The 23,204-nt window shown below is 42.4% G+C and overlaps 1 protein-coding gene and 1 long non-coding RNA gene across 3 annotated transcripts in view; one reads left to right on the top strand and one right to left on the bottom strand.

Annotated features, from left to right (window-relative positions):
- Positions 1-5,318, bottom strand: part of PSMA6 (proteasome subunit alpha 6) — a 30,859-nt gene extending 25,541 nt beyond the window's left edge. Inside the window, exon 1 of one of the 2 annotated variants that reach the window (XM_014538601.1) lies at positions 5,066-5,318. In XM_014538601.1, coding sequence (XP_014394087.1) covers positions 5,066-5,141 — 76 coding nt within the window. In that variant the 5' untranslated portion in view covers positions 5,142-5,318. The remainder of the gene's footprint in view (positions 1-5,065) is intronic. The other variant, XM_005864968.2, reaches the window with a different exon arrangement.
- Positions 3,233-11,906, top strand: LOC106725875. Its single transcript, XR_001361877.1, has 3 exons — positions 3,233-4,489; positions 7,836-7,919; positions 11,671-11,906. It is a non-coding gene; the product is annotated as an uncharacterized LOC106725875 (long non-coding RNA).
- Positions 11,907-23,204: the final 11,298 nt, after the last annotated feature.

Here is a 23,204-nt window from a genome sequence, read left to right as displayed (position 1 = left end):
CCCGTAGCAGAGGTGAGAAGGAAGGCCACTTAAGAAAAAAATAGAATGGTTTATGGACAGCATTGAAAAGGCGTATTTATTTTTTAAGGCCAGAATTCAAATGCTGGAAATAGTAATCGTACACTTTATTTACATCACTAAAGATTTTATTTTATTTGGACAAAATGTCAGAAACTTGCAAAACTAGTAAACACTATTACGGTAATCTTGGTAATCTGTTCTTGAATGCCCAAGACTATACAGGAAAATGATAACTGATAGCCCATTTCCCATTTGTAAAAATATATTTTATTGATTTTTAGAGAGGAGAGGGATAGAAACATCCAACGGCTGCCTCCTACATGCCCCCTACAGGGGGTTGAACCAGCAAGCTGGACATATGCCCTGACCACGAATGGAACCATGACTTGCTGGTTCATGGGCCAACGTTCAACCATTGAGCCACACTGGCTGGGTCCATTTCCCATTTTTTAAAGGGGATAAATTATAATGAATTACACTCAACCGTTGAGTCCCCATTTTTTTAGATTGTAACTTAAATAATAGTAAAGTATGTACCTATATGTAAATATTTGGTTGAACCACACAAAACAGTCATTTTATAGGTAAAAAAAAAAATGATCAAAACCGACCTAACAGCAAACCATAAGATTAGAATGCTTCCTTGATCACTAACAAAATGGTTAATGAATTGTTCTGTATAGAGACCTCTTTCCACAGTAATCTCTTACTCTGCTTCCTTCCCTACAAATTTCCCCAACACGTTCCCAACATTTCTGGGACTTACTTGTGTAATACTGGGGGAAAACTGGAACTAAATATAAAAGGCACTGTGACAAAGTGTTCAGGACGAGCACACAATGCCAGACAATGGCTCACAGTAGGATGCTACCAATAGTGGAGATGCACATCCCCTGTATGCATGCTCATCAGCATCTACAGGTGATTTTGAAGTTCTGCCAATTATAGGAATGCACCTCAAGATTTTTCTCACTCATAATTTTGTTTAAAGTGTTGTACTGAGTTTTGGGAAACAAATAATACCATCCCCTCCCCCATATAAACACGGGCTGGTGAAAAAACGAATTGAAAGATCCATACATTCTATGACATTTGGTTATTAAAAGAATTGTTCTGGGGCAAGAGGTAGGTTGATACTCTGCAGGACATGTCAATTTCAATGCCACATGACTAGAAACTTTCTGTTAAGGTTTTTGGAAGTTGTTCATTCTGTCTTTCTCTAACCTTGTAACCTAAACAGGAAGTGTGTTTCATTTCAAGTGTCTCCAAACATTACACTTTCAAACAGTGACCTACAAGCAGATGGAGTCACTAAAAATCTTGGCACTGGTGGGAAGGGGAATATCAAGTTTCAAAACATAGCAGTGTTTGATCTCGTTACTTTTTTGTATGTAGTTATAATAGGTATGTATTTATGTATGCATACATACAGATGTATGCATGTGTACACACCGACATTAAACTTCAAATCAGATTCAAGGAAGGCATGAGAAGTCTGGGTTGAGAAACACTATTTTAAAACAAGAGTATTTTTTTTAACAGCAAAAGAGGCAAACAAACAATTAGTACTTCTGAGTCCATTTATTTGTAAACTCCTGATTCCATTTTTATCACTTATTTCTTCCTGACAGCATCCTTCACAGAAACAATTATTGAGCACTTACTATGTGACAGACACTGTTATAAGTACTTTACATCTATTAACTCATTAAATCCTTACAGACCAATAAGGTAGGTGGAATTATTATCTCTATTTTACATATGAAGAAAGTTCTCAAAGTTGGTGTGGAGCAAGGACTCGAACCCAGGAATCCTGGTTTCAATCTCTTTAGCCTATCTCTACCAGTCCATTTCTTTCCTGTCCTTTATCAATATGCTCCTTAGAAGCATCCAGGCAGTGCTCATATCCACCTGGCAGGCAAATTCAAGTGACTGCTCCTCTCCTCTCTTGCCAGACCTATGCAGCAAAAGATCAGCAAGCAGAAGGGGGCTTTGAAAATAGCCAGGCTTATTTGCTCCACCTGGGCCTTAGTGGCCCCACTGGTAACTTGGGGAATTCCTAAAATTAGATTTCAAAGGTAGGTGCTCTGTATATAGCCCTACAGATTTTCTACACACATGCACGGTCACACGCATGCACACACCTTGAATACATATGTCAAGAGAAAACTTTCAATAGTTACATAGGGTACAAATGACAATCAAAAATCTTTCTTGCACCAGCTGGTTTGGCTCAGTGGATAGAGCATTGGCCTGCGGACTGAAGGGTGCAGGGTTGGATTCCTGTCAAGGGCACATGCCTGGGTTGCAGACTCGATCCCCACTACAGGGCATGTAGAAGGCAGCAGATCAATGATTCTCTCTCATCATTGTTGTTTCTCTCTCTCTCCCTCTCCCTTCCTCTCTGAAATCAATTAAAAAAAAAACTTTCTCCCTGCCCTGGCCGGTGTGGCTCAGATGGTTAGAGTGTCGTCCGTACACCAAAAGGTGGCAGGTTCAATTCTGTCAAAGTGCGTGCAGAAGGCAACCAATTGATGTTTTTCTCTCACATCGATATTCCTCTTTCTACTCCCACCCCCTGCAATTCCTCTCTCTAAAATCAATTTAAAAAAAAAATCTTTCTTTCTACTCCCTGGAAGCAAACACTGTCAACAGTTTGTTTATAATTATGGTTAGCATTGTAACTTTAAATTTATACTTCTATTTTTTGATTTATCAACTTTAGACTACATTTATCTCGAGCCCCAACTATGAAAGATGAGGAGGATACTCATTTTTAAAAAATATTGATTTTAGAGAGGAAGGGAAAGGAAGAAAGAGATAGAAACATCAATGATGAGAGAGAATCACTGATTGGCTGCCTCTGGCAACAGTTTGTTTATAATTATGGTTAGCATTGTAACTTTAAATTTATACTTCTATTTTTTGATTTATCAACTTTAGACTACATTTATCTCGAGCCCCAACTATGAAAGATGAGGAGGATACTCATTTTTAAAAAATATTGATTTTAGAGAGGAAGGGAAAGGAAGAAAGAGATAGAAACATCAATGATGAGAGAGAATCACTGATTGGCTGCCTCCGGCACCCCTCCCCTCCCACACACACACACACACACACACACACACACACACACACACACACACTGGGGATCGAGCCCACAACCTGGGCATATGCCCTGACCAGGAATCGAACAGTGACCTCCTGGTTCATAGGCCGATGCCCAACCACTGGGCCATGCCATACTCACTTTTCCATTAATCTTTCCTTCCCTTGTCATTTTCCCACTTTTGTTATATTATTTTTCCACTACCAATGTTAAAGTTTGCATTCTAAAATTTCTATATACTTTATCTTAGGCAGGTTCTAAAGTTTATACACTAATAAACAGTATTTATGATATTAAGATAATGTACATTTATTTCACTAGAGAACTAAGCATGCATGGACTATAAAAAAGGATATATTCCAGGTCTACAGAGCAACTAATCTAATACACCAAAAGAGAAAAACAGGCATCTAATAATCCTTACTGAGCACTTAATACTGTACAATTACTCTACATACATCACCTTATTTAATCCTCAAAACAACCACAAGGAATTATCAGCCCAATTTTGCAAAGAGAAACTAGACTAAAGTTATATCATTTGGATGGCTAGTATGGAGCAGAGCAGATATCTGAACCCAGGTTACGGCTCCAGGGCCTGAACTCTTCACCACAATACTGCTTGCTCATACTAACTATTCTTTCACTTTCCTTTTCCTAGCAATGTCTAATTAGTGCCCTGAACAGCAATGGGAGCGTGTTATTTTACAAGGCAGAGTTTAAAATCATCCTACTAGATATTATTGATCATATTTCTGTCTAGATATTGGTCATTATTGATCAAAATATTGATCATATTTTTCAATTGGGGATGAGTTAAAGGGGTTACTGAATTAGCCAATATGATGTTGTTTTCTTGCTACATTATATTAAGTATGTAGCCATATAGCGGACTGGTCTGATTCCAAATTAACTTTATTTCTAAAATGTACAGGTGAAGAGAACCTCATTTATAGGCCAACTCTATCCTTATGCTTTCCAAACACAGGTTATATTACTGTCCTTGCCAAGGCACTGAGGTGCTAAACTCACTCAAAAATAAAACCATTCTGGGCCACGTGTAAATCAGGATCTCTTGATATTAAATTCTCTATGGCAAGAGATTAAGGATCCGAATTAGAATCATACCTAAACGCTGACACCACTTAGAGCCAATAAAATATACTGTAATACTGAACAACTGATAACGAGTATAGTGTTTATTCCCACTAGAGTTGTTACAATTCCGAACCAGCTTGTAAACTACAGAGTCAAACAGATATGGCTTAAAAGGGGATGTTTCACCAGCAGCTCTACAACTGACAATCATTCTTTCTACCTACCAGTTTTCCAAAGATGTCCTGAACTCTGCAAATACCAGTAAGTTGGTATTTTTTCTTTGTCTCCGTTTGTTTACGTTATCTGGCACTCCCTTTAAGTTCAATATAAGAGAGGCTGTGGCATCTTTGTATCCCTTAAGACTAGCAGTATCTGGCATATAGAAGGCCCTGAATGCCTGTGTGGAAACAACTACCTCAGGACAAGGAAGTGCATGCTGCAAACAAAGGAAAACGGAGAGGGAACGTTTTAAGTGGGAGGTTAAGGAACTAATGACCCTTTAGAGAAGTACAGACATCGAGTCCACCTAGGGCTAGGCCAAAATGTAACAAGTTCCTAAGCCTCAGGAAGTCAGGAGGCAGACGTTTAGGTCCTGCCTTCCTTAGCTCTTCATTGTGTCCAGGCAGTGCGGCCGCTCGCCCTCCACAGCAAGAGGCCTTCAGCCTTCGGGCCCCGGACCCCTGCCTCCAGTCTGGGGTGAGACCACCACGGGACGTCCCCCCAGACTAGGCCCTTCTCCCGTCCCAACTCCGGCCATGCTTCAGCCCCGGACTAAACTCCGGGCCGCGCCATGACAGAGCATTTCGAGTGGATCAAAGGCGGACCTGGTTCACTCACCTACTTGGTAGAGCCGGCCCTCGGGTGAAAAAATGGTAATGTGGCGGTCAAAACCTGCGCTGGAACCGCGGGACATGTTGATGCAGCCACTACTTCAAGAACGGTCTCTGGGCCCGGTAGCTCCCTAACCAGGCGTACAAGCCCCTCCGGAAGTCGCAGCGACTGCTTCCGGTGCATTCATCCAGATTCATCCGCTCCTGTGCGCCGAACTCACGACTCCAGCGTCGGTTCGCGCGCGGAGGAAGCTCCGACCCCGCCCCTGGTGGGGGTGGGGAAAGGGACGTAGGTGCTCGGTGTGCGCTTGCGTCGGGGTCGTGTCTGCGCAGGCTCAGGATGCCCGGTGAAACGCGGTGGTTGTGGTTTAGAGCTGTCATCTGGAAAATGAATTGACTGTAACAAGAACGAAAAAACTTTCTGGGGTCCAGAGTAGTGATTTGCCATTCAGTGTGACCTAAATGGATCGTGTATTCCACAATCTCTCGTTAGTTTTGGGCCCTGTATAACCAGCCTGCGTCTAGATTGCTGGCGTCATTTCTAACCTATTCTTTAATTAATAAATAAATAAATAAATAAATAAATAAATGTTGATTTCAGAGAGGAAGAAAGAAAGATAAAAAACCATCAATGATGAGAAAGAATCATTAAACGGCTGCCTCCTGCACACCCCACACTGGGACTCGAACCCACAACCCTTACTAACTTATTCTTTACCCACCCACTTTCCTTCATGCTGTGGGGAGAAATGGATTGCAGCCGTTAATTTTAGTTACAGAAGGGAGCAGGTTCTGGTAGCCACTGGCAATAGAAAAAGTTCCTTCTGGCCCTAACCAGTTTGGCTCAGTGGATGGAGCGTCGGTTTGCAGACTGAAGGGTCCCGGGTTCGATTCTGGTCAAGGGCATGTACCTTGGTTGCGGGCATATCCCCAGTGGGGGTGTGCAGGAGGCAGCTGATCGATGTTTCTAACTCTCTATCCCTCTCCCTTCCTCTCTGTAAAAAATCAATAAAATATATTTAAAAAAAAAAAAGAAAAAGAAAAAGTTTCTTCTGAATACAAAATGAAAAACATGATGTTAGGCTTGTGTGCCCCTCCCCCCTAGTTTGTGCACCAGGAAGGCCAGATATACCAAGGTTTCTGGCACTTTAATGCCTGCTGTAAGTACATTCTTAAGGAGGGATTCTTACCTCTTTAATGTATTTCCTCTTAAATTCACCTTCCATTTAAATGAAAAATTTGTAAGAACTTCTTAAGCAGTTTCTTGAGGAACCTCCAGTTTCTTAAGAGTGTTTTTTTAAAAAACAAAAAACAAAAAAACCCTCTATTTTATTAACCTGAAAAAAAATTCAAAACTGAAACATGATTGAGAAAATACTTAAGTGCAAACAGCATCTCTGGCACACAGGGTACTTTCCAGCTCTGCCTAATTCCCAAGTGTCCTGATAAAAGTCCCTTGCTTTGGTTCAGGTCCCTTCACTCAGGGCCAACCCAACCCCTCCTGACCTTTTTTTTCTAAAAAAATATATTTTTATTTATTTCAGAGAGAAAGGGAGAGAGAGAAACATCAATGATGAGAGAGAATCATTGATCAACTGCCTCCTGCATGCCCTTTACTGGGGACTGAGCCCGCAACCCAGGCATATGCCCTTAACTGGAATCGAACCCGGGACCCTTCAGTTGCAGGCTGACACTCTATCCACTGAGCCAAACTGGCTAGGGCTCCTCCTGACCTTTTGAGTATTTTTTCCCTCAGATTCTGAGTGAGCTTCGTGCACTGTAATTCCTATAGTTTTCCTGTTGGTACATGGGAGGACGCTCAACCAACTGAGTCACACTGGCTAGGGAAGTTTGGGGATATTTTAAACTACACACACTGCAGGCTGTAAGAATTATTTCTCACATTAAACAAATCCTGATTCCTTCTTGAGGTTGTATTTAAGCTGGGCCCTGAAAGACACATAGGATTTTTGGATGCTACATACACTTTTTAAAAAATATATATTTTATTGATTTTTTACAGAGAGGGATAGAGAGAAACATCGATGAGAGAGAAACATTGATCAGCTGCCTCCTGCACACTCCCCACTGGGTATGCACCCGCAACCAAGGTACATTCCCTTGACCGGAATCGAACCTGGGACCCTTGAGTCCGCAGGCCGATGCTCTATCCACTGAGCCAAACCAGTTAGGGCTATACACTTTAATACTGGAAGGAATCAACCTCATTTTCAATTCAAACATAAACTGAAAGCTAGAATTAGATGTGTTTTGCTCCCCAGTATATCTCAATGCCAAACAGTGCCTAGCATGAAGTACTCAGATCATTCACTGAATATGCATTCTCACTATTTGGGTTTTCTATTGTGTTTGTTTTTTTATTTGAAGAGATTTTTAAATAAATGAGAAATCCAGATCTCAAAAACTTTAAAAGATCAGAGATTTTATATTAGAATTTGAGATTTTTCCACATAGGCAAATGAATTCCTCTGTGAAATCTTTCAGAAAGACAAAACCCCTTCTGATTCCATTGCTAAGGGAAATCCCCTGGTAGCAGATTTCATTGGGTGCCAAGCAGCAGCTAAACTCCTCAACCAGGTGGACTTCCCCTTGGGTTGAGCTTTCACCAAAGTCTGAGTACAAATACTCCTGCAGCTTTAACACAAGCCTATGGGGGCAGACTTGCTGTGTTGGTGTGGAAAGTTTGATCTTCCTCTATGTGGGGCCACCAAGTTAGACTTTTTGAAATGACTTTCTGGTTTTTTGAAAAATTTCAGAGATGACTTGACATCTCGTGAATCTTGGAAAATCTCCTGGTGGCTTCCGTTTGGCAAGGCTCACATTCTCCCCTGGGCGTGGAGGTAGGTGGGAGGTAGGGGTTACCCAGAAGGCAAAGGTAAAGAGTGGCAGCGTAAGTTCCCAGTGACTGCAGACATGCCGAATGCCATGGTGTTTAAAGACAAATAAGAATTTAGCCCTTAGCTTACGATGCTCTGCTGGCAGTTTGAGAGCCAGGGAATTAAAAAAAGAAAACTTATCTGTGTTTCTATGTGACATTAGCAGGTGTTGAAACACATTGCCCTGTAAGTTGGCCATAAACACTGGTAATAGAGCATCTTAGGAAAGTTAGGATTCCCTGATATTAAGGGGATGTGGCCAGGACAGAGCTAGGGATGTAGCAGCTCTGGGTGAACAGTTGGAGGGAGGTAGAGCTCTGCCCAGCTCCCTGGCCAGACTTTCACCAATCAGATGCTTCCTCAGGGGACTAAGGGCAAGAACCTGGCTCTCTTTGAATCATTCTCACACCAATCTCAGTCCTGCAGTTCTTCCAAGAACTATTGTAGGCTGCCTAGGAATTGTCATTCTGGCTCAGTCTCTGGGAAGGAGAAAAGGGTGGTTTCTCTGTACTCCAGTTCTATCATTTATGGGCACAGGAGAGGGACAAATGAAGCATCAAATGTGAGTTGGGGTGTGCTTTCATGAGGCATTTGATTATGCTTCTCCTCAAAAACCCCTTACCTGACCAGATTCCAATAAAGCAACACATCCCTGCCCCCTTGTCCATAAAATCTAGTTCTCTCACCCTCCAGTACTAATGGTGAGTACAAAATGGTGTCCAGCAACACAGCAGTCACACAACTGGCATTCCCCTCCTCCCTCCTTTCTTTAACTCAGTGCCTGGATTATATCATTCATCCCAATAATAATAATAATAATAATAATAATAATAATGCCATCCTTTGATTTGAAAGGGAATAAACTTTTATCAGTTCAACCCAAAGGCCATTTAACTAAAACTACCCCTTCTATAGAGCCCAAACCGTTATCTCTCAGTTTACCATTGATTTTTAGCTATAACAACTTCAGTATTAGCCTCTTACAACTTTTGATGTTTTTCTTGTTTTACCAAATTCCCCCTTAAATGAAGACCCAGCGCTCGGCTGACCAACTGATCTTTTGTTTCTGAAAGCCATGGACTTTGAGAAACACTGAGAATTCTTGTGGGTCTCCACAGAATACTGGAAGGAGCAATGGGAGACCCCAGCTGGCTTGGGCTTAACCATTAGTGGTTTTTAACATACAACTTCCCCTTAGGCATGATAACAGGAAAGCCTTATAGCTTGAGAAAGCAGCAAATGTTCCAGTGAAAAATAAGATGGGGAAGGGAGGGACCTGCGTCTTGAACATGGTCAGGCTCTGTTCTGAGTGTCAGAAGCGCTGAATTTGAATTTGAACCTTGCCACAGACTAACCTGGTGACTATGGCCAAAAGGTGAGCATGTTGTATCAACCTTAAAGGTACAGAGGACAAAAATATTAATTACAACAGTGAAAATAAGCCACCTACTAGTAAGCTTGAACTCAGTTTTTCTCTGTGAAAGGAGGTAAGGCCTGGATTGCTGGCTATTTTGCTTTGATCTATCCCTAATTCAGAAGGAAACCAAGTATTATACCAACCTGCACTGTACTCTGCTGTTGTTCAGAAGTGAAACTCAGTCTCTTTTCTTAACTTGGAAAGCAGCCAATTCTTACCCACCCTGTCCCATACACATGCAACCTCACCCGTGACTGTGGACAGGAGGATGGGAACAGTAAGAATCAAACAGTTCATTGAGATTTTCAACTCATGGTGCTTCCCTACACCCTGTGGTCTTTATGAATGGTATTTAACTTTATTCACTCTGTTCACCATCCTCACCCTTACACCCACCCCCACTCCAGCCCCTTGATCTGGTGGGGAAAGGGAGGTGCAGAGGTTGGCTAGGAACCAAGAAAGTGAGTCAAGAACGGAGAGGAAATAAGACTCAACAGCCTTCCCTTTAGCCTAGAGATAGTTCCTCTTCCTTGAGGTTTCCTAATTGGCTTCCTCTAATTCCTATTTTCTTACCACAAAATTAAGTCATCTCTGATGCTCAGAACAAGCCAAATTCTCTTGGGATAATGGCAGGGAGAGCAATTACTAAATGAGGTTTCTGACCATTATCATCAATATTTTCAGTCACTAATTTAGGAACCAGTTCTTGAGAACCCAGTTATTGATGAGAAAGCAAAAGAGTGCTCTAGTTTTATTTTTCACTTGCTGTGAAAGGACTTGATAGACCTCAGCTAAAGTCCCCAAACTTCACCACCTGCACTTCATTCATAGTGGTGAAACAAAGGCAAGTTTCAAAAAAAATCAATCACAGGCCCTGTGACAGTGAAAATAAGCCACCTGGCCAGGTAGCTTAGTTGGTTAGTGTGTTGCCTAATATGCCAAGGTTGAGGGCTTAATCCCCAGTCAGGGCACATACAAGAATCAACCAATGAATGAATAAATAAGTGGAACAACAAATCAATGTTCCCCCACCCCACCATTCCCTGCTCTTTCTCTCTCCCTGTAAAAAATCAACAAAAACAAAAATCAACTACAGGCAGCAGATCTAAAACATTTTTTTAAATTATTTATTTCAGAGAGGAAGGGAAAGGAAGAGAGAGATAGAAACATCAATGATGAGAGGGAATCATTGATTGGTTGCCTCCTGCTCCTTGGACCGAGCCAGCAACCCAGGCATATGCCCTTGACCGGAATCGAACCTGGGATCCTTCGGACTGCAGGCTGACACTCTATCCACTAAGCCAAATTGGCTAGGGCTAAAACATTTCTAAAGATTAAGTACAGCATAGGGAATGCAGGAATCCTATATAATAAAAGGCTAATATGCTAATTGACTGAACAGAGGAATGACCAGTTGCTATGACACACACTGACCACTAGGGGGCAGGCGCTCAATACAGGAGCTGCCCCCTAGTGGTCAGTGTGCTCCCACAGGGGGAGCACAGCTCTGCCAGAAGTGGGGCTCTCAGCTGGTGAGCGCAGCGGCGGTGGCGGGAGCCTCTCCCACCTTCATGGCAGCGCTAAGTACCCCTCGGGGGAGTGGGCCTAAGCCAGCAGTCGAACTCCCCCGAGGGGTCCCGGACTGTGAGAGGGCACAGGCTTAGCTGAGGGACTCCCCTCAACCCCCAAGTGCACAAATGTCGTGCACTGGGCCTCTAGTGTAGTAAATAATATTGTAATAACTATGTATCGTGCCAGGTGAGTACTGGAAATATTGCAAGGAACACTTTGTAAAGTATATGATTTTCTAGCCACTATGCTGTATACCTGAAACTAATACAAAATAATTAATGTAAACTATAATAAAATGTAAAAATATCAGAAAAAAAAACATTTTCAAGATTGAAAACTCTGGAATGATGTGTTATAGGTACAGAGCAAATTTTATCATAGTGCCATGTACATAGATGCCTAATAAGTAAACATTTAATTCATTTAAGACATAGGGGAGCTATGACTATAATGGTATGACTATAAAGAGTGGCATTGAGAAATTATTTCTTGAGGATCAGTTAAAATATCAGACTCCGATGACTATGTTTTTGAGCTAGTCAGTGCATACACAAAATACCTAGGAGCACCCTGGCTGGGTGGCTCAGTTGGTTGGAACGTCGTCCTGTACACCAAAAGGTTGCAAGTTCAATTCCCGGTTGAGGAGGGTACAGGAGGCAACCGATGGATGTTTCTCTCTCTCTCTCTCTCTCTCTCTCTCTCTCTCTCTCTCTCTCTCAAAATCAGTAAAAGCATGTCCTTGGGTGAAGATTAAAACAACAAACAAACGTAGGAGCAAGAGGGGAATTCACAAAGGAGAAGTGGAAATCAGAGATAAAAATCAGGAAGACATTTTCAAACAACTTCTCCAAAGCAATTCAACTAACATTTACTGAGCCCCTTCTGTGGGCAAGAAGCTGAGCTGGCTACTCTGAGACACAGATGGGGTCCCCACCAGAGCTCAGCGAGGAAGATGAAACATGCGGCAGCTCATGATACATAAGGCAGGTTCCAACAAAGGACTGCAGGTGGGAAATTACCTTGGGCCATAGGGGAGGCAAGCTGCCTGCTGGGAGAAGTATATCCGAGTACAGCTTGGGAAGACAAGGACTCTGACAGAGTGGGATCAGTGTGGGTGACATCACAATACAACATGGAATAGGAGTGGCATGAACAAAGAAGCAGAGGGGGAAAGAAGAGCCTGTGCTTAGGGCGTGGCCATGGCCTACTTTGACTAGGACACAAAATGCTCTGGATTAGGGTACAAATGCAGGGAGGAGGCCTTGAATGCCAAGCTAAGGAACTGAGGGCTCTGGTTGGAAGGCAGTGGGGAGACATTTAATGTTTTCAGTAAAAGCAGCAGCGTGATTAGAATTATGTTCTGGGACAGTGATTTTCAACCTTTTTCATTTCATGGCACACATAAACTAATTACTAAAATTCTGCAGCACCACCACAAATATATTTTTTGCCAACCTGACAAAAAAAAAAAAAGGATGTAATTTTGATTCATTCACACCAGACAATTATTTTGTTGGCTGTTGTCATTTTTTTATTTGACAAAGAGAAAAGAGGTCAGTACCTCTGGCTACTGGTAAGTAGTCAGGTATTGCATGTTTTAAAAATTTTTGCAGCACACCTGTTGAAAATTGCTGCTCTGGGAAGACAAACCTGTGGCAGTATTTATGATGAACTATAGATAGAGGTATCAATCAGGAGGCTATTGCTAAGAGTCCAAGTGAACGTTTCTGAAGGCCTGAATCCAGGCAATAGTAATGGGAATGGAAAGGAAAGAATATCTTCAAGAGATTTTTTTTGGCATGTATTTTTAATTAATTTCAGAGAGGAAGGGAGAGGGAGAGATAGAAACATCAATGAACAGAGAGAGAGAATCATTGATCAGCTGCCTCTTGCATACCCCCTACAAGGATCAAGCCTGCAACCCAGGCATGTGCCCTTGACCAGAATTAAACCCTGGACCTTCAGTCTGCAGGCTGATGCTCTATCCACTGAGCCAAATTGGCTAGGCTGCAAGAGATTTTTTAATAGCTCTCCCCCAATATTAAACATAACACATTATTCATAGTACTAGAGGCCCGAGGCACGAAATTTGTGCAAGAGTAGGCCTTCCTTCCCCCGGCTGCTGGCACCGGCTTCCCTCTGGCACTCGGGACCCGGGCTTCCCTTGCAGCCCCAGCTTTGTCTAGAAGGTCGTCCAGAAGGATGTCCAGTCTAATTAGCATATTACGCTTTTATTATTATAGATTTTTTGTAATAAGCCAAAGCCGGAAGCTAGCCAAATGCCCATCATCAGTAGAATGGATAAAATTGTGGTATATTCACACTATAGAACATTATCTATATATATAAAAGCCCAGCGATCAAATGGTGGAACGACTAGTCGCTATGATGTGCACTGCGGCGGCCAAGTGGCCCGTTTTGGCCCCACTCAGCCCCCCCAACCTCCTGTGGCCCCTCCCCCTGGCTGGCCCCACCCTTTATGGGCCACCCCACCCCGATTGGGGGTGGGGCCGGCCAGCCAACCGCCCATGGCCCCTCCTCCTGGCCGGCCAACCTCCCAGGGTCTCTCCCCCCAGGCTGGCCCCCCAATAGGCCTCGATTGCTGGCCAGGCCAAGAGACCCTACCCATGCATGAATTCTTGCACTGGGCCTCTAGTCTATGTATATAAAAGCCTAAGCGACCATTCGACGAGTAGCTATGATGTGCACTGACCATCAGGGGGCAGATGCTCAATGCATAGGCATGGAAACATGAAACAGACTGATGAATCTCGGAGTGAAGGGGGGAAGGGTGGGAAGAGATTAACCAATGATCTTTTTTTTTTTAAGCTGAAGAGGTTTTTTTATTTGACTTGTCTGTTGAGAAACTATTAAACATTTTTAAGTAGGGAAGTGATGGACACATCAATGGTTTAAGAAAATTAATCTGTCAATCGAGTGCAGGATGAATTAGATGAGAAACTAGAGAATGCTTCAGATTACAGCGGTTCTCAACCTGTGGGTCGCGGTCCCTTTGGCGGTCAAACGACCCTTTCACAGGGGTCGCCTAAGACCATCCTGCATATCAGATATTTACATTATGATTCATAACAGTAGCAACATTAGTTATGAAGTAGCAATGAAAATAATTTTACGGTTGGGTCACAACATGAGGAACTGTATTTAAAGGGCCAGAAGGTTGAGAACCACTGCTTCAGAAGATGGTGGTTGTGCCCTGGCTGGTGTGGCTCAGGTGGTTGGGTGTTGTCCAATGTACTGAGGGGTTGCCAGTTCAATTTCAGGTGAGGGCACATTCCTGGGTTGCAGACTCGATCCCAAATAGGGCACATGCACGGGGCAGCCTGTCAATGCCTTCTACCATCAATGCTTCTCTCTCCATCTCAGGAAAGCAGAGACAATGCCCTGCAGAGCGTCCAGCTTCTATTCCTCCTCCTGCAGAAGGATGTAGGCGCCTCCAACCATCCATCCACACAGCATACAAAGCAGCTACACTCATGACACCATCACCTTCGCCAAGACAGGTGCCTCCACTTCACTGGGTGCTGCCATCTTGGGGTCAGGGTCCTGCCAGCCTCCTTAACCAAAGATTTTATATGCATACTAGAGGCCCGGTGCATGGATTTGTGCACCAGTGGGGTCCCTTGGCCTGTCCTGCGGGACTGGGCCAAAACTGGCAGTCCGACATCCCCCAAGGGGTCCTGGATTGCTAGAGGGTGCAGGCCAGGCCAAGGGACCCCACGGGTGTACACATCTGTGCACCTGGCCTCTAGTATAATAATAAAACCAAATGAAATACAATTACATGCCACAATATGAATGAAACTCATATAAAATTGAATGAAAGAAGCCAGCCACAAAAGAGCACATCTTAAATGATTTCATTTACTAGTATATAAAGTACAAAGACAGGAAAAATGAGTCTATATTGTTAGAAGACTAGATAGGGTTATCTTTGTTGGGGCAAGAAATGATAGAAGTAGGCACCAGGGGGCATCTGGGTTCTGGTAACAAGATGATGGAGATTGTGATAAAAAGCACAATTTGATTATCTGTTCTCCCAGTCTTCCTTTAGTCTTTCTTGCTTCTAGATGAAAACTCTGGAAGGTCCCATTACTTCTCTGTTCCTTTTAGGTAACACACAGTGCTATGTCACTTTAAGTAACAAATGCAGTCTCAATTCAGAAATTAGGATACTCTCTTCTATAACAATAAAAATTCCAAAAAGCATTGCATCATTTCTACTCTGCCAGTTTAGGTTGGTTTCAGACTAAAGCCTCCAGTGGAAAAGGGGTGGGGGCATGGTTAGCTTTTCCTCTCTCATCACTTGTAGCTCACCCCCACCCCACCCCAGCCAACGTGGAGGATGGGCAGTGGACAGCTAGGATAGGTAGCGGTGGTTCAATGCTTCTAGGCCTGGCAGATGTTTAAAGCTGGTGTCTCTGGCAAGCCTGGCAGACGAAAGCTGATATTTCCCATCTTGGCCACTTTTTCAAGCTCTTCAGTGGTTCTCTATCTTTATATGTAGGCAGCCACTTGCAGGTCCTTCCTCAACCCCTGGGCATCAAAAAGCTCCCCTCCAGCCCAAGACAACTCTAAGGAAGCTCTCTCCCCACCTGTCTGACCCCATCTGGCTCTCAGGAAACCTGCAGTGCAGACCAATTCCAAGGCAGCAGCCCTCTCTGGTTCCCATTCCAAGGCCCCTTATCATCTAGATTTGCAGGCAGTCAGGCCCTGTCCACAGAAGCTTCAGCTTTCTCAGGCATCTGCCTGACCCCCCCGCCCCCCCCCCCCCCATGCTGCAGGAGGGGCCCCAAGACCTCCTACTGAGGCATCTTTCCTGGGGCCCTGGGGTTAGAGAGACCAAGGAACTTGGAGGCTGGCAATGGCTCTCTCTAAAGAAACAACTTTATCCTTTCCTTTCCTCTGACATTTTTCTACCTTTGGCCTGACTGAGGGGCCAGGACTTATGAGGCAGATTTTCCTTTATTCTTTTTGTAAATTCTGCATATGTGGCGTCTGCCTCACACTCACCTGGGAATCTTGGTATCCATTGTATTTGTGCTGCAGTGGAAACTGAGGCAGGAAGAGTTCTAGTCTAACATTCTATTACCCACATACTCTAACAATTTCAGACTGTGCAGAAGATAAAAGAAAGTAAAAATCAACTATAATTCCAACACCCCATAACACCTATTAACATTTGGAATCAACAAAATGGTACTTCTTTCAGATACTTTCTTCCAAGTATCTCCGTCTTTCCTTCCTAATTAGAAAAATGGGATCATACTAGACATACCATTTTGTATATGCCTTTTCATTTAATCTATGCCAACACACAAAATATCATTTTAATCACCGTGACACTTAAAATTATATTTACTTCCTCATTCCTTTGTTTTGAACATTTACTTATTTCCAATATTATTATTATTAACAACACTATTGTAAATATCTTCATGAACAAAGCTTTAAAAAACATGATTATTTCCTTTGGAAGTAGTCAAGAGTCGAATAACTAGGCTACAACAGACATTTTGCAAGGAGCTATGCAAGTAGGGGAGAAGGAGCAGGAATAATAAAGTAAGGCAGGAGGTCGTTTTGTTGGGGTGAAGATGAGTTGTTTTCAAAGTGGCTGAGCTTGTGAGTCCACAGTCTACTCAAATGGAAATGCTCAGCTACAAATGTGGAATTGGAAAGAAACCAGAGGTAGAGATGGCTTCTTCCTTTGAGAAGCTTGGCTACTAAACGATCCCTAGAGAAGCACGATTTCTTCAGGCTGGAAGCCTAAAGATATTTGTAGTTAGATGGAAGAGAGCCAGTAGAAAGGGATTAACGGAGAGAGCCAGGTCCCAAGTCAGCAAAAAGTGGTAGTATGGAGGAGGTAGAAAAGTAATCTAGAAAAGGGTCAGGACAGGAAAGTTATTGGAAAGGGCAAAAATTGCTGGAGAGGCTCATTACACATCGTTTTTAGTTGCTGGTTAAGTCATCTGTTGAAAGTGAGAATGACCAGGTTATGACTCAGGACTGAGAATCATGAATGCATTATCATTATTATTTTTTGATATTTTATTGATTTTTTTACAGAGAGGAAAGGAGAGGGATAGAGATTTAGAAACATCGATGAGAGAGAAACATCGATCAGCTGCCTCCTGCACACCCTACTGGGGATGTGTCCACAACCAAGGTACATGCCCTTGACAGGAATCCTGGGACCCCTCAGTCTGCAGGCCGGCACTCTATCCACTGAGCCAAACTGGTCAGGGCTATCATTATTATTATTATTAAATTTTAAAATAGCCTTGGAGCTTATTTGAGGCTACTCAAAATACTGTTCAAAATATGGTCTATATAGCATTGGTATCAGCCGGCACACCAGACCTGAACCAGAATCAGTATTTTAAACAACCCAGGTGATTCGATGCCCATTAAAATTTGACAAGAACCGCTGTAGCCCATCTCCCCCACTTAATAGAAAAGGAAATGGAGGCTGCATGAGATGAGTTACTTTTCAAGTCAAAATGACAAAGGCTGGGAGAATTCCTTCAGGAAATTAATGAGAAATCAACAAAAGGGGGGGGGGGGAGGGCCTTCACAAAGGAGTGAAGTTCCAAGCGTATAATTTCATGACTTTTCAAAAGTCATGACTTAGCAATAGTACAGTGTATAGGAGTGAAGGAAGTGGAATGGTCTGGGGCTTTCCAAAATTAGGTTTAGAATTGCTAAGATGGACACCACAGACATAAAATGAATGAAATAATCTGCAATATCCCTGAGATGAATGCTTTAAGAGCGGGGTGAGGTGGGGAAGGCCAGTGAAGCCAGATGGGGATGGACAATAGAGGGCTTCAGGTGAGGAAGGGATAGTCCTAAGAGCCCGCCAAGGAACTGGTGGTTGGGATAAAAGAGTGGAGTAGGTAAGGAAGCTGTGGTCAAAATGAAGACCTTGAAAGTTTGAGCTCCTGAAACTGGAGCACTTTCAAGTAATTTAAAAGGCCCAGGCTGGCCATCTCACAGAAGCCCCCAAATCATCAGTTTAAGAGGTTAAGTAACAGTGAGACTGGAATGTGGATGGTGTTGAAATCTTCGGGGGTAATGGTAGTGGGAGTGGAAGGGAAAAAAATCTATTGACATTTATAAAGCACAAACTGTTCAATACTGATTTCCTCACATAAACTTCCCTTGGTATGTCAACAAATACGAGGAGGCATGTGATTTGCTTTAAAAAAATAGAAAGCTCTTTATCTGTGTAGTGACAATTCTTCCTGAGACTCTTCAAAAACTGGGTGTGACCAGAGTTTATTTCTTTAGGAGTTCTGCAACTCAGAGGGCCTAACTTGGAAAAGATCCATTTTTCAAGGATTTGACCACTCCTGCCAGAACAGGACTAAGAGCCAAAGGACATGACCCTTAATTTGAGCCAATAGCTATTATCTGAGTGACAGCTTTCTGGAACACAAATTTCCTTCTGAACACAAGGAAACCTGAGTAGTTTGAGTATGTGAATAATATTTTGCCCCTCTTTATGAATTTATATTATTATGATGAGAGCACACAAAGGAAAAAGTGGTAGACTTTTAAGAACAAGGGGAAGTTTTCATTTTGTCAGGTTAAAAAAAAAAGTTACAGCCCAGCTGGTATGGCTCAGTGGTTGAGTGTTGACCTATGAACCAGAAGGTCACTGTTTGATTTCTCATCGGGGCACAGGCCCAGGTTTCGGGCTCCATCCCCAGTGTGGGGTGTACAAGAGGCAGCCAATCAGTGATTCTCTCTCATCATTGATGTTTCTATCTCTCTCTCCCTCTCCCTCTCTGAAATCAATAAAAATATTTTTTTAAATGTTACAAGAGTTTACTGTGATAATCCTTTAAAATATATATGACATATATAACGGGCATACAAATGCATAGAAATTTAATAGCAATAGACTGCTCAATTTTGGAGCAGAGGATACAAAAAAATGCAGCTTTGGATTCTAGGACAGGTCACTGAAAAGAAGAAGAAAATAAAAGAATGGTTCATTTCTAAAGAATTAGTAATACAGCATATCTTAAGCAACAAGTGTGAACAAGGGACTTACCTTCAGAAGACCTGCTATAACCATTTCCAAAGGAACCTGTTTCATGGAGGTAGAGGCTCCATTCTATTCTCCTAGGGTACACTCTGCCCAGAGAGCCATAGAACAGCAGAATCGCCACAGAATTCTATTGGCATCTATTAGGAAACTGACATTCTCTGTTCTGATGCCGTCAGACAAAGCACAAGGAATCTGTTTTAATAATGGACTTTAAGTATGTAGATGTGAACTAAACTTGATACCTGGTACTGTTCTAGTTCAGCTGAGAGTGATAGAGCAATCTCACCTGGTCTCTTCAAAATGAACTTACGTTTCTATTATACTAGAGGCCCAGTGCACGAAATTCGTGCATAGGAGGGGGGGGTCCCCTCAGCCCAGCCTGCATCCTCTCCAATCCGGGACATCCCTCTCACAATCTGGGACTGCTGGCTCCTGACTGCTCACCTGCCTGCCTGCCTGATTGCCCCTAACTGCCCCCCCTGCCTGGCTGATCACCCCTAACTGCCTCTGCCTGCTGGCTTGATCGCCCCTAACTGCCACCCTTGCCAGCCTGGTCACCCATAACTGCCCCGCCCATGCAGGCTGCTGTTCAGTCATTTGGCCGTCCCTCACTAATCCCCCTGCTGGCCCGTTGCCCCATGCAGCCTGCTGTTCGGTCGTCCGTCCAGTTGTTTCAGTCATGACAGCGCCTGGCTTTTTATATATTAGGATTAGAAATTAAAGCCCCCTACCAGTAATTTCTCAAATATTTGCTTCTTGGGCTGGACTTTAACAAACATCAAAGAGCTGACTGGGGTAGTCATTTTAATGTGGTTGAAATGAACTCTGTATATCAAATTTCTTGTCAGAAGCTACCAAAAAACCTTCATAGGACACTGCTATTCATAACAAATTATCATGGTTATCTTAATAACGTAATCTACTAGATAATAGTGCACTTCTAAGAGTACTCTAGTAGCAAAATTATTTTTAGCTGCCATCAGTGACTAGATAATTATCTTCCTGTTTATTTCAATTCCTAGTTGAAAGCCAGTTATGTATGTTGAGTCTCTGGAAGCATCTGTCAGATCAAATATTGTCAACAAAGAACAAACTTGGGGAGAGAGGGCTTCAAGGGAATCCTGAAACACCGTAAAATAGACATGGTAAGAGAAAATTAAAGATCATTTCTCAAGACTTCCTACACTTACTCTTTGGTGTCCCTGTCTCATATTTTCTTTCACCCCACTGTTTTCTATGGTTTCATCTAAGTAGATCTCTTAGTGGAACGCTCTTTGTTTACATAGCACAGAAGCAAGCAGACGGCTTATCATTGACTAGGATAAGGCAGGAAAAAGCTCGTCTTCTCTCCTTTCTTCTTCCTCCCTTCTTTTCTTATCCTTGCTCCCCTCCTGCCTCCTGCAGAACTGCTGGGCTATATAGATGCTCCATTTCCATTCCCCTTCCATATAATTCCCACCTAGGGTTGCTAGAATTGGCAAATAAAAAGATACAGGATGCCAGTTAAATGTGAATTTCAGAGAGACAATTCATATTTTTAGTACATATCCTTGCAATACTTGGGACATATCTATACTAAAAAATGGTTATTTATCTGAAATTCGAATTTAACTGGGAGTACTATATATTATCTGGCAACCCTACTCTCACCCTGGGCCACAGGAGGCTCCAGCAGCTGCCTGGTCCCTATTGCTGAGAACTCTATTTGTGTAAGTCCCATTCTGGAAAGAATACCCAAATCTAAATACACCATCTCATCACAGTGGTCTATGTTCCTATACACCCAGTCATTCCACCAAGGGTTTCCCTTAGAAGTTTTTCACTCTGTGAATTCCAAATTGCTGAAGGATGGGCAAAACACCAGACCTGGACCCTATTTTGCTTTGCCCTCAATTACCCCAATAGTTTTGATTTTTAGCAAATGAAGGTAAGACTCACCATGATGGACCAGAATTAAGGTGCCTACACAACTCACCCAGCCTTTCCACACCTGCTTTAGAATGAAACTATCAAGGAAAGAGAAACCTAATGTGAACACATAGGATACATTTCATAGTACCTTAGGACAGTTTTGAAAAATAGTTAATGGCCTCCACGGCTTTGCTGGCACATATGCACTCTTTTGTTATTGCCTGAGCAGCCGCGTTTTCGAAGAAGAATGGTCCGATGATGCCTCCAGCCCAAAATCCGCACCAAACAGTGACACGTTGTGGATGCATTTGTTTCTCAACAATCACTCGTGGATTTTCTGAACCCCAAATGCAACAATTTTGTCGATTAACCAAGCCATCAAGATGAAAATGAGCCTCATCGAAATTCAGCCACATTTATGCAAAACGGTCATGGAAAATTTCAACAAAAGAGTGCATATGTGCCAGCAAAGCCATGGAGGCCATTTACCCGATATGCTATTCCATTCATAACCCTATACTTATACTTTATGAATCAATAAAAAATTTACAATTTTTAATTATAAACCTGTGTTTTCTATCAAAATTACTTCTTGCGTGAATTTTGGGACACCCTTTAGAAACCTGCTAGAGGACCAAGGAAGCACTAATTATACTTCAGTGCAAACTTGAAAAGTTAATTTCAAGTGAAGAACAAGGCAGCTGAGGTAAGGTAGTCCTAAAGGTCCCCTGAGAGAATAAACTCAGTCTTCTCCTTTGAGATTTCCTCTTTTTTGGGTCTGAGAACAGCAGGAGGAAAGAACAGTATAAATTCAGAAGCATGCCAGAGGGAAGCACAGTGCCTTTTCAAAACCTTTGTTGTTTACGGCTGACTTTAAAGACACTTTCAATTCCCAGGACCGCTTTTAAAAAAACTTCTTCTTTGCATTGTGTCTTGGACCTTGCGTGACAGGTAGCCTGTTTGACTCAGGTGACCAGAATACATAAAGGCACCTTATGTGTTTGTTGCCAGTCACCTTTGTTCAGAGAACCCCTGCACTCCCCAGGTTCCTGTGTTAGAATTACTTTGTGGTCCTAGGATGGTTCCCCCGCCCCTGGACAAAGAACAGATGCACCTTAATTTACCTCAAGCAGAAATTAGGGTTTTATTTTTCAATGTTATTAAAGAGTTAAAAAATAATGTAATTTCTCTATCACAATTGTCTACACTGCCAGCCATTCTGGAAATGTGGGGCCTTAAAGAGGTACTTCCGGTTCCCTTCCTCTCATTCTCCCTTACTCTTAAGTGGCTAACAAAGTTTCTAATATAAATACTGGATGCTCTACCATTCAGTCTGTTTTTATGAACCACTCTAGCCTAAATCAGTGCAAAGAAGGAAGAATAGTTAGCTAGGAATCAAAAGAGGTGGGTTATGGTTGAAATAGCTTCACGAACTAGCTGTGGGACCCAAGAAAGACTTTCCATCTTTCTGGGTCTGTTCTTCCTTTATAAAATGAGCTTTATGTTCTTCAAGGTTCACTCCTGCTCTGAAGTTCTAGCTTCTTTTTGTATCCTCTCCCATCTCTGTGATCTTTGTGAGACATTTGCATTAGGCTTTCAGACAAGCTTATTTAACAAATGCTTTAAAAAATATCAATGATGAGAGAGAATCATTGGTTGGGCGCTTCCTGCATGCCCCACACTGGGGATGGAGCACTCAACCTGGGCACTTGCCCTTGATCGGAATTGAACCCTGAACTCCTCAATCTGCAGGCTGATGCTCTATCCACTGAGCCAAACCAGCTAGGGCTGCTTTTTTTTTTTTTTTTTTCAATTTTTCTTAAGATTAGGATAGTTCCTTAAAAAAGGTTTAGCTCACTGAAAGCACAGTTTTCTAAGTATGTAGTTTATGAAATTTAGAAAATAAACATTGGATTTATGAGAGCTTTCTGATTCTCAGAATCTTTCAATGCTCTTATTTATCAAGTATTTTCATGGAGAGTTCTTTAGTCTAGGTGTGCAGCAGTGCTGAATCCAGTAAATAGTTAAGGAGATGAAACATCCCCTCCTCTGTTTTTCCTGATTGATTGTCTTTCTGTCCATAATATACATCCTACTTATATCCATGTATATTGTTTTATGTAAACAAGGTCATTTTTTCATGTAATAGTTATTTTCTTATGCTAACATATTTTTCTGAGGCACATTGTTGTAAATGCATCAATTTTAAGTGTTTAGTGTAATGAATTTTGATATATATTCATATATATATGTGTGTGTGTGTATATATACATAT

The sequence above is a fragment of the Myotis brandtii genome, unplaced genomic scaffold (assembly GCF_000412655.1).
Source record: "Myotis brandtii unplaced genomic scaffold, ASM41265v1 scaffold194, whole genome shotgun sequence".
NCBI lineage: Eukaryota > Metazoa > Chordata > Mammalia > Chiroptera > Vespertilionidae > Myotis > Myotis brandtii.
This window is presented reverse-complemented; position numbering and strand designations above follow the sequence as displayed.